General features: G+C 46.6%; 1 protein-coding gene across 1 annotated transcript in view; it reads right to left on the reverse strand.

Annotated features, from left to right (window-relative positions):
- The window catches only part of LOC310841516 (sulfotransferase 6B1-like), a 33,149-nt gene extending 20,782 nt beyond the window's left edge, over nt 1-12,367 (reverse strand). Inside the window, exon 1 of the mRNA XM_083732755.1 lies at nt 11,933-12,367. Coding sequence (XP_083588881.1) covers nt 11,933-12,134 — 202 coding nt within the window. The 5' untranslated portion in view covers nt 12,135-12,367. The remainder of the gene's footprint in view (nt 1-11,932) is intronic.

A 12,367-nucleotide genomic window follows, 5' to 3' on the forward strand; every position in this document is an offset into this window, starting at 1 on the left:
GGGGGGGGGGCACCTAAAACAATCTGATCTGTATTTAGGCCTCCATTTAATTTAGATTACCATCCCCCCCCCAAAAAAAAAATATCGATGAGGACCTCATTCCATAACAAGAATGAGGAAAAATGAATGCATTTCTAATAATTATTAACTACAGGTTAACTACAGGAAAAGAAAACCAAAGGCAATGAGGAGGGAGGGAAAGGGAGCAGAAACAGAAAAGCAAAACAACACCTCTCCCTTTACCAATTCAACAACCATCAATACACCTGTCTTAATTTCCACATACAGCTTGATTAGGCCATCTAAGAAAATAAATGCACAACAAAATCATTATCTCAATTTCGAAGAATGCTCACTTCTTTCAGCTCTTCAAATGTGATGATCATGACATTTTCGTCATCCATATGTTTGTCCCAAGCAAGAGCATGGTCAAAGTAGGACTTCCAACAAACTGAAATGAAATGCAAACAGCATATTTCATAGCCGGGGGGAAATAAAAAACAAAAATGACATCAGCTGCTGGCAAAAGGTGCACATATCCTACAATGAGAATACAACACTTCATTCATTCCATTTAACCCAACACTGATAAACACCAGCCATTTTATGACATGTAAAATCTGTACACAAATCATCAGGTGTTGAAAAGATGCCTAAATTCATATCACCCATCAGTGATGAGTCTGGCTATCTACCACTATCTGGAGGACAACTACTGATGATGCAAGTCTGAGCAAAAAAAAATATCGACTGTGGGCTTTCCCCTGCAATCAAGAGTCCTGGTGATCTGAAACTTGTTTGCCTTTCACCTGAACAGAAGCTCTACACAAATACTTTGTGGGAAGTTTCAGAAATACAGAAAGTGAGAACTTCTAACCTACCTTCGCCACTCATGAACTTTTGAAAAAAATCATCCCAAGAACTGGCATCTGGAAGAACAGGGTTTTGGTTGTAAAAATGGTAATAGGATACAGCGGCATCTTTGGGGTTTCGAAATACTACCAACATCTATTTTAAAAGAAAGAAAGAGAGATTAGATTTTGTTGGAATCTCCCCTGTGCAAACAGCTTTCTGGAGCTGACAGATCAAGGAGGCCATTGGCTCCTACCTAAGGCAGAGCTTTTAAGCTCCGTGCCTTGCTCTGGAAGGGAGCCTCTCACACAGGCTCTACGTGGATCCCACAATTTCTCCCAGGAGCCTCCAGGAGCCCATATGCGAGACCTTCCCAGAGCCCAATAAGAAAGGCTGAGAGCTTAAAAGCTCTTTCTGTGACAGGAAAACTTAGCACAGAAAGTGCTTTACAGCTCTTTGCCGAGCATGCGTTTAATTTGTGCCATTGCATGCTGGCCAAACAGTTAAAGCTGTTATTGCGCAAGTTAAATGCAGACAAGTTGCAAGTCAACAGTATTTATATACAGTAAGCCTGCAAGCGACGCTCATTTAGCTTTACTGTATTTTTAATCTCTTGTTGGAAGCCGCCCAGAGTGTCTGGGGAAACCCAGCCACATTAGCAGTGTATAAGTAATAAATTATTATTATTAATATTATTATGGAATTGGCAAAGTATTTTATTAAATTAAAAGGAGGCGCAGGGCTCTGGGGAAAATGACTTTGGCAGTCCCAACCAAAAGTGGAACCCAATGTGTTTTGAGTATATGCAATTTTGGCACTAAGTGCGATCCCCAGAATATAGGTTGCGGACATAGTGTACTGAAAGTAACATATCAGTGCAAACTGAAATTGAAATGCTGAAAAAGCTGGTGCCTTAAAATGTTCTCTGTTCTTGCCCATCTCGCTTAAACTGGTTGTGGGGAGAGACTTGTGTTTCTGGGATATAACAGACTGCCACAACAAAAGGCAGGAAGTTTAGCAGAGTAGATATCACTTCCAATAACACTTTGCCTTGGAGAGACTTGGGGGATGGCTTTTGCTTTATAGTTCCCTCTTTGGAATTTCCCCCAGGTAAACCTGAGTATCTAATTCTGAGGAAGAAGACGGAGGAAGGAGACTGTCTACATTATTCTATGATTTGGCTCATGAAACAGAACTGGCATAGGCAAACTCAGCCCTCCAGATGTTTTGGGACTACAACTCCCAACATCCATAGCTAACAGGACTAGTCATCGGGGATGATGGGAATTGTAGTCTCCAAACATATGGAGGGACGAGTTTGCCTATTCCTGAAACAGAACTGTGACAGACCCGCATGTGAAGAGAACAGTTTCAAAGGTCCCTTACCTCACACAGAGATTACAGATAAAGCAGCACCTTTGCCTCCAGCTATGCAAAGAATGCAGTGGGTCCAGATTTAGTTGTACCAAGGTCCTATTGAAATCAATGGGTTTAGTCATGAGTAACTAAGCCAAAGCAGGAGAGAGCAATCCAAACCAGCCAGGAGAGCCGCGCAGAAGAACAACTCTGCTCAGTCCTCACCCAAATCTTCAGCCCAGTCCGAGGGAGGGTTGGAATGCTCTGTTAGCCTGGATTTAGGGCCAACTGATGTAGAATTTGCTTTGACAATATGACAAGAGCTGTCAAATTAAGATACCTATATTAAGTACTCAGTATTGTGATTAAATGCTGTTAGAGTATTAGGCAATCATAATAGTAGTGAAGCTAGTCACTTACCTTCACCTTATTCTCAAAAAAAGATTTGGGAATATTATCATAATGAAAATGTGTAGAAAAAATACGTGGAGAAGGCTGCTTGTCCATGTCCTAGAATAAGAATTAGAGGAATGTTAACTTTGTTGTTGTTTCAGGATCTAGAGGGGTTGTTTTTCCTCTTCTTTTTATTGAGCTTTATAATGGGGGGGGGGCGCTTTGATTTACATATTGACAGAAGAAGAATAACAAACTATACAAAGAGGTTTAGAGTACATGACCATTTGGGTCTCTTCAAGTTGTACAATTATTTGATTCTAAGTATTCACCTCTCTCCCTCCCCCCTTTACCTAACCTAAAGACATGATTCGGATCCAAATAATAATTATTAATAAAGTTCATATGATCACTGAAGTGGAGAGAGTCTGAAAGTTGTTAACATCGGCTTCCGGCACTGACTGCCATGGTGAACAGTTGTGCCCATGCCAGCGGAGCCCTTCTGCGCGGCTAACTGAGGATAATATGGGAGTAATTATCCTTGCAAAAGGGGGGGGGCTACCTACCGCCCGTTCCAAAGGAATGGGGGGGCAGGGGACGCTGGGTGCATTGCACTGCGTATATCAGGAACTCTCAAAAGCGGTCACCATGAGCAGAGGTACTCTGTTTTTTAAGATGAAATTTGGACTTAATTAACAGGCATGCTCTGAACTAGAGGAGATAAGATAACTTGCTAATTGGATCAGCCACTGAGTGCCAAGGTTTCAATGTGGAGAAGGACTTTTGTCATAATTGGATCGGTATGTTGGGTGACAGCATCTTAAAAAGTAGAGACATCACCTTACCAACAAAGGTCCGTATAGTAAAAGCTAAGTTTTTCCAGTAGTGATGTATGGAGGTGAGAGCTGGACCATAAAGAAGGCTGATCGCCGAAGAATTGATGCTTTTGAATTATGGTACTGGAGGGGATTCTTGAGAGTCCCATGGACTGCAAGAAGATCAAACCTATCCATTCTTAAGGAAATCAGCCCTGAGTGCTCACTGGAAGGGCAGATCGTGAAGCTGAGGCTCCAATACTTTGGTCACCTCATGAGAAGAGAACACTCTCTGGAAAAGACCCTGATGTTGTGAAAGATGGAGGGCACAAGGAGAAGGGGACCATAGAGGATGAGATGGTTGGATAGTGTTCTCGAAGCTACCAGCATGAGTTTGACCGAACTGCGGGAGGCAGTGGAAGACAGGAGTGCCTGGCCTGCTCTGGTCCATGAGGTCATGAAGAGTTGGACACGACTAACAACAACATGTTGGGTGAGGTGAGCCTCCATTATTTTCTCTCAATATATTTTATGTTATGTATATTAAGATTAACTGCAGTTCTCACTCAGGGCCACTGGATGGATTATGGTTTTGGTGAGGTGTCAGCTTGTTAGTAGCTTGAATGAGATCACAGAAGATAACTTTGGATATCTGCCTGGGGTCAATGGTAGAATGCCAGACTTCTCTTTATCTTGGGTGTGATGCATTGAGAATTGCGCTTGTGTGCAGAAACCCAAAGCGAAGCATGTTGCTGAGGACTTTGGATTACAACAGGAAGAACAAATAAGAAAATTAAAAGTATTTAACACATAACTGCACAGAATTAACCCTCTTGCTAAATTAATGGATGAATTATTTGAATACGAACGAAAGTCGCAGGACCAGTAGCTGTCAAAACAAATGAAGGATTAATATCGGAAATGTTTTATTTGGACTAGCTAAGAATTGCAGCACGACATTAGATCATCCTTCCCTGAACATCAGAACATGGGACGTCACCCAAAAATATGTAAGTTGGCATTGGATAACTGGTTTTCTTGTTTTTATTATAATTTGGAAATGTATTATTGTGGCTTTTATTGGATTGTAAAAATGGAAAATTAATAAAATTATTTTAAAAAATGAAAGTTGTTGATGTAAATATAAAAGAAGACATTAACAAAACTGTATTACAGAATGTGGCAAGTACAGTTTTTCCTTCAGGGTTTGTTTGCGTGTTGGAGAAATGTGCTTCAGGTTACATATGCTTCGGGTTACAGACTCCACTAACCCAGAAATATTACCTTGGGTTAAGAATTTTGCTTCAGGATGAGAACAGAAATTGTGCTCCAGCAGTGTGGCAGCAGCAGGAAGCCCCGTTAGCTAAAGTGGTGCTTCAGGTTAAGAACAGTTTCAGGTTAAGAACAGACCTCCAGAACGAATTAAGTTCTTAACCCGAAGTAGCACTGTACAGGGAAATGACAAAAGAAGCAGGGGGGGAGGAGGCGGAGAGCAGTCAAGTGGTGACAGGGCTCTACGATGTTCTATGAGCTCTACGATGCTCTCCCTGCCACCAACCAGGGAGTTCAGGAACAGCAGGGGAAGCGGTGCCTTGGCACATGCCAAGAGAGAGTTAAAACGCAGGGATCCAAGACCTCTCGCAAGATTCCCACCTATGCTGTGTTGGAGAAGGAGCTGAAAAAAGCCACTCCCCAAATCTGACTCCTCAGATGCAGAAGCATGATTCGGAACTGTTGCTGTTTGTGCATATGTAAATAAAGAACTGTAAATATCTCTCTGAGTGAACAGGGGGTGTTTATAGAGAAGAGCAGACACCACCTTGACAACATGTCAGTTCTGATCATTTGCTAGACAAACTTGGAAATTATGCCAACCTGGGCTTTTGTGGGCAATCCAAATTCAAGCATTTGTATGTTTTCTGATGGTGACAAGTCCTTGTAACTTGGGATTGCAACTATCATGTCATTTACTGTGATGGGATAGTGAGCTGCTTGTGCGTAAAAGCTTGATCCCTCTGGGGTTTGGCTGGTCATCCAAACCGAGGCACTAACGGAGCCCCCAAAGCATGACTCCGTCAGTCGCTGGTAGAATCTGACAGTGGGCGTCTACGGAATTTACGCCAACATAAAAGCTGTTTGACGGACATGCGCCTTCGTGACTCTCTGCGTGACAGTTTCTGGCGAAGGGTGGGAGTTCCTAATGGGGGTCTTGTTACCTCTTCGCTATTCTCACTAGAAGTATCCCAGAGCCTCCCCTCCGCTGTGACTCCTGCACTCCCCCTGCTGGTTCCTTCCTCTGCTGCAGATTCTCTCCTATTCTCCTGGAGCCTGTCCACCACCTGTCCCTCCGATGGCAGTTCCCTGACATCCACCTCCCCCCCAGGGCCCCCTTCACCCCCTCCCGCCTCCTCTCCCACTGGCGGTGAGGGCGGAAAGCCCCTGAAGGAACTCTCCTCGTCATCCGAGGATTCAAACACTTCTAGCCACGGCGTACCGTCTCTCTCCCCGTCTTCCTCTTCTTCGTCGGAGTCGGCTTCCTCACCCACCCCTGACTCTGGGAACCCTTCAAACTCTCCTTCCTCATCGGTGGTCCCAAAGTGTTCCCTTCTAAATCGTGCCACGGGTTGCGGTTTTCTTGGGAAACGCTGATGAAATGTTTCTATTAAGACCTCGTCATTGACTACCTCTGCTGGTACCCAAGTGTTTTCCGACTCTACTTCCCCTTCCCATTCTACCAGATATTCCACCTGATTCCCCTTCCACCTGGAATCAATGATTCCTGCCACGTTCATGTCGCGCTCTCTCTCTTCTATCACGGGCGTTTGGGTGGCCTCTCTCTCACGCTCCCCCCACTCACGTCCCTCTCGGTACGGCGACAGTAATGACCTGTGAAATACTGGGTGTAATTTCATGTGACTGGGCAGCCTGAGTTTGAATGCTACTGGGTTGACCTGCTGTATGACCTCAAAGGGTCCCAATCTTTTGGGTCTCAATTTCTTACTCCCGCCCTTGAACGGTAGTCCTTGGGTGGATAACCACACCCGGTCTCCCACCCTTATAGTTTCACCTTCCCTCCTATTTCTGTCTGCTTGCTTCTTATATTCTTCCTTGGCTTTCTCTAAGTTAAGTTGAAGCTGACGGTGGATCGCTTCCATCTCTTCAAAAAAATATTCCGCCGCCGGCACGCTCCACCTCTCCCCTCCCTCTCCTGGGAATGCCCGGGGGTGACACCCATAATTTGCCAGAAAGGGACTCATCCCTGTGGACACGTTCTCCGCGTTGTTGTAGGCAAATTCTGCTAGAGGTAACATATCCACCCAATCATTTTCTCTGTCTTTTACATAACACCTCAGGTATTGTTGTAAAATCCCGTTTGCCCTTTCCGCTTGCCCATTTGTTTCTGGGTGCCGGGCAGTTGAGAAATTGAGTTCTACGTGCAGTAAGCTCATAAGTTTCCTCCAGAACCTGGAAGTAAATTGTTTCCCTCTGTCGCTCAAAACCCTCAAGGGGGCGCCATGCAACCTAAAAATATGTTCTACAAACAACTTGGCGGTTTCCTCCGCTGTGACCGCATGTGAACAAGCTATAAAATGACACATCTTGGTTAATAGATCTACCACCACCATGACAGCTGTTTTGCCTTTGGATTTTGGCAGGTCCGTCATAAAATCTATGGATACTGCCTCCCATGGCCTTTCTGGCGTGGGTAAGGGTTGTAATAGCCCCGCTGGCGCCACCCTCTCTCCTTTCGCTCGCTGGCACCTGTCGCAACCCCTGACATATTCCCGTACGTCCTCCCTCACCTTGGGCCACCAAAACTCCCTGGTAACCAACCACATGGTTTTGTGCTGTCCAAAATGTCCCGCTGTGGGGCTGTCATGCAACTGCTTGAGTACTCTGCCCCTCAGTTCCCCATCGGGTATGTACAGTGCCCCTTTGTAATACAATGCCCCGTTCTTTTCTTCAAACCCCCCTGTGTTCTCCTCTGTCCTCCTGAGCTCTCTGAGTTTCTCTTGGGCGTATTCATCGTTCTCAGTACCCTCTATCAGTTCCCTCTGCCCCACCAATGCCGCCCCACACACCCAGCGGTCTTCAGGGATTACATGCCTTGCCTCAGGCGCTCCCTCCCCCTCTAAGTACTCAGGTTTCCTGGAAAGAGCGTCCGCCCTCACGTTCTCGGAGCCGGGCACGTAACGAATCTCAAAGTGGAATTTGGAGAACTCCTGGGCCCATCGCACTTGTCTCTGGTTCAGCACTCGGGCTGTTCTCCAGTATTCCAGATTTTTGTGGTCAGTTCGGACTTGAACCTTGTGCTGCGCCCCAATCAGCAAGTGCCGCCATTTCCGGAATGCTTCATGAATGGCGAGCAGTTCTCGGTCGTATACTGTGTAGTTCCTCTCGGATTTGTTCAACTTCCGCGAGAAGAATGCACACGGTCTCCATTCAGACGTATCTTTTCCCGGCTGGAGAAGAACGGCCCCCACCGCTCGGTCTGACGCGTCAGTCTCCACTCTCATTGGTTGTTGTAGATCCACGTGCAAAAGTTGCTCTTCCGACGCAAACGCCTGCTTTAAACGTTCGAACGCCCGCTGCGCTTCTTCCGTCCAAACAAATTTCTTTTTACTACTAAGACAATCCGTGATGGGCGCTGTTAAATGGGCAAAGTTTTTGATGAACTTCCTATAGAAGTTTCCGAAGCCCAGGAACCTTTGCACGTCCTTCTTGGTCTTTGGTGTTTTCCATTCCAGTACCGCTTGAACCTTGCTGGGATCCATGGCCAATCCCTTGTCAGACAACAGGTACCCCAGGAATTCCACCTCCCTGGTATGAAACTGACACTTCTCCAGTTTCACCCACAGCCGGTTTTCTCGCAGCTTGCTCAGTACCTCTCTTACATCTCGCACATGCTGCTCCTCATTCTCTGAGTACACCAGGACGTCATCTAAGAACGCTACGCAGTTCTTGTAGAGCAGTGGCCCCAGGACGTGATTCATGAATGATTGAAAGCAGGCGGAGCCCGCTTGTAATCCGAAAGGCCTAACCCGGTACTCAAAAGCCCCCAAGGGGGTGAACATAGTGGTCTTCCACTCATCCCCCTTTCTCACACGTATCAAGTTATATGCCCCCCTAAGGTCCAGCTTGGTAAAAATTTTCCCTTTTCTCACCCGTGTTAGAATGTCATCAATTCTAGGCATAGGGAAAGTCACTGGTTCTGACACTGCATTTAGGGCCCTGAAATCACATACAAGCCTGGGCCTGCCCGTGTTTTTTTTGTCCACAAAGAACACTGGGCTGCCCCCCACCGCTCGTGACTCTCTGATGAAACCTCGCTTGAGGTTCTTGTCAATGAACTCCCTTAACTCCTGCATCTCACTGTCTGACATTGCATACAGCTTGCCCACTGGCAATTGTGCTCCTGGGAGTAAGTTAATTTGACAGTCAAAGGGTCTGTGCAGGGGCAGTTTATCTGCTTCTTTTTCGCTGAATACGTCAATCAAGTCAGCGTATTGTGGTGGCACCCTCCCCTTGTCCATCACTTCCATCCCTGCTAGAGTGGCCCTGGCCCCTGCCTGAGCCTCTCCCTCCTTGCAGTGTTCTAGGCAATGTGCTGATCCAAAGGAAACCACTCTCTGATGCCAGCCTACTAGCGGATCGTGTAGTGCCAGCCAGCTCATTCCCAAGATAATAGGAGCTCCTCCCAAGGTGGCTACGTTAAACGCTATCAGTTCTGTGTGTCTTGCCACCCTCATTATCATTGGTACAGTTTGTTGGTTCACTTCTCCTCCCAACAGCTCCCTCCCATCAATCGTGGTAACCTGCAAAGGCTTACTCAATGGGATAGTCTGTATCTGGTGTTCAGCTGCAAACTCCTTACTCATGAAGTTACATGAGCTACCTGAATCCAATAGCGCTTTTATCTTCAGTGGGTGTCCGTTTGCCAGTTCCAGCAACACCTCTATCACAAGCGCTGGTCTTGGAGGTTCCGGCGTGGGCACATTCACTACTCCCTGGCCTGGCTGCTGTGCCCTGATGTTGGCAACCAGGCGTTGGCTTTTACTTGCTCCGTGATTTCTTCTTCCTCCTTCCCCCCAACAGTTCCCGCCATCCCTTGCCATTCCTTCCTTTGCGGACAGACTCTGGCAAAGTGACCTGGCTGTTGGCAGAGATAGCATCTCTTGCCGCTCTTTCCCTCCTTCTTCCGCCCTTCACTGGTGTTTGAAACTGCGCGCGCGCGCGCTGTTCCAAGTTCCATCGGCTCTGCTGGCGGGAAAGGCTGCTCCGGAATCTCTGGAATGCGGAAGTCCTTCCAACGTTCCCCCTTTCCTTCCCGCTTTTCCATAGCTCTAGCCTCCTGGCGTGCTCCTATGGACAGCGCTGATTTAGTCAGCTGATCCATAGACTCCGCCCTAGGCGCCCGGGAAAGTTCATCTTTCACTGCCGGAGAGAGACCTTCTTCAAACAGCATTTGAATAGGTTCACTAGCAAGGTCCCACCCTAGTCTATGAATCAGCATGGTGAACTCAGTCCAGTACTCACGTACAGATCGGCTCCCCTGTTTACACGCCATTAACTGTCTGCGCACCACCCCCTGCTCGATCTCGCTGGAAAACATCAAGTCCATGGCGCGAAAAAACTTCATAGTGTCCTTTAAGATTTCATTATTGGCTGCCATCAGGGGCCGAACCCAGTCCTTCGCCCCTCCCTCTAGATGGCCAATCACGTACGCCACTCTAGAGTTCTCATCGGGGAAGTCATCAAACAGTAGATTGAGAGCATATTGCATCTCTGTCCTAAAGGCTTGATAGTTCCTGGGATCCCCCCCAAATTTCTGCACCAATCCAGGCACCCGTCTGGCAAGTGGGGTGGTTTTCCCTTTATCCTCATCTTGAGCCCTCCTCTCCTCGAGCCTCGCCGTTTGCAGCGCCAGCTGGACCTCCAACGCCCTGTACCTTTCTTCCAGGCTTGGACCTGCTCCAGCTCCTCCGGTTCCGGCTGGTTCGCTCATGATGCCCTCTGCTTGCACAAGCTGCTTTCAAAGACTGTCAGATTGCTGTGATGGGATAGTGAGCTGCTTGTGCGTAAAAGCTTGATCCCTCTGGGGTTTGGCTGGTCATCCAAACCGAGGCACTAACGGAGCCCCCAAAGCATGACTCCGTCAGTCGCTGGTAGAATCTGACAGTGGGCGTCTACGGAATTTACGCCAACATAAAAGCTGTTTGACGGACATGCGCCTTCGTGACTCTCTGCGTGACAGTTTCCGGCGAAGGGTGGGAGTTCCTAATGGGGGTCTTGTTACCTCTTCGCTATTCTCACTAGAAGTATCCCAGAGCCTCCCCTCCGCTGTGACTCCTGCACTCCCCCTGCTGGTTCCTTCCTCTGCTGCAGATTCTCTCCTATTCTCCTGGAGCCTGTCCACCACCTGTCCCTCCGATGGCAGTTCCCTGACATTTACCATTTGGAGCACCCAGTTAGTACCTGCAACATAAAAGCAAGTGAGACATATATGAATCACAAGCGCATAACTTACACACCACATGCACAGCCATGTTCATATACAGCAGTCAACTTAAATCATAGGTCTTCTACCAGTGCATTGGAACCTGCAGGTGGGTCATAAGACCACACCAGGTAAGTCACAACAAAGCTGTTGCCACCACCCAAGCCTTGGAGACTGCAGACTTTTATTCTCTCTTCTTTTGTGAGAAAGTTCCTTCCCCACCTTGGCCAGCCCAGCTTTTTTAAAAAGAACTGTACAGAGTCAAGGCTTTGAAAATGAAAAAAAAACAACAAACCCAAAACATTTTCTTTTGGAGTAAAAACTTCATTGTGGGAGAATCCAGGGAGTTTCTTCACATTTCATCCAACAAAGGGGCAACAAAGAGCAGTTGCCACTTACATTAGATTCTGAGGGTGAGGATCCTTTCCCATAAATCATGTTTGTTTTCAGGCAAGTTGACATTAGGTGGGAACAAGAGTCACAGAGGAGTGGATTAAAATGGCAGAGAAGGTGGCACAAGGTAGAAGAAAGTGAACAAAGTACAAAAAAGGTACAATTTCAGAGGCCTCACTGAATAACATGGAGGATGGGTTGTAACCAAGGACTTATGAGGCACACATCTCCTCTCCACATAAAAGAGGGCCTTGAATTGCTTCTCATGGCTGTTGTGGGGTGCTCAGCCACTAAGTGAGGGGTGAATCCAGGCACCCCAAAATGTATTCGCCTGGGACCCATTTCAGTTCATTTGACGTAGCAAATAAACACTGGCTTCCTTGTTCAAACTTTAATAGAAGGCACTTCCACATGACAGCTTATTATTCGCTGTGGAGTCAGCTGCTCAGGTTTGCGGGTTTTGCATACAAAATCCCCATTTACCATTTATGAAAAGCACAACAAAACATGGAATCTGTAAATCCAGATTACATGGGGGAAATAAACATACAAATCGTATGTGGTCAGATATCAATTGGTAACCAAATCCATTCCCCTTTAATGCCATTAAAAGATGGATACTCACCGCATTTTGGATAAGCAGCAATCAACTTATCATCCTTCCTAGCTTCCATGGTTTCCAATGCTTCAAAAGTCCCAGGACTACAAACAAGTTTTGGATACAGCACTCCTCTGTAAGTAAAGAGCAGCTCCTCATTCTCCTCCCCTTGAAGCGTAGCAAAAAGGTGCTCTATTATTTCCACAAGACTTGTCTTTTTCTCGGCCATCTCGTTGGCTGCCTCAGTCTTGTCACAACCCCCTTTAAAAGGCAGATTTGCTTCTGTATGACCAGAAGTTGTACAATAAAGGTATATAACAGAAGAGGAAGCAATTCTGAATGACAAGCACTGTACTCTCAAAACACTCACACACTACACTCTCATTGACCTCTGAGAGTTTGCAAATTCTGTCCTCATTTGCTTCTGACTTGGAACATCCCCATTTTCTGGATATGTAAATT

Source organism: Podarcis gaigeae (assembly GCF_964106915.1).
Source record: "Podarcis gaigeae genome assembly, chromosome: 3".
Classification (NCBI taxonomy): domain Eukaryota; kingdom Metazoa; phylum Chordata; class Lepidosauria; order Squamata; family Lacertidae; genus Podarcis; species Podarcis gaigeae.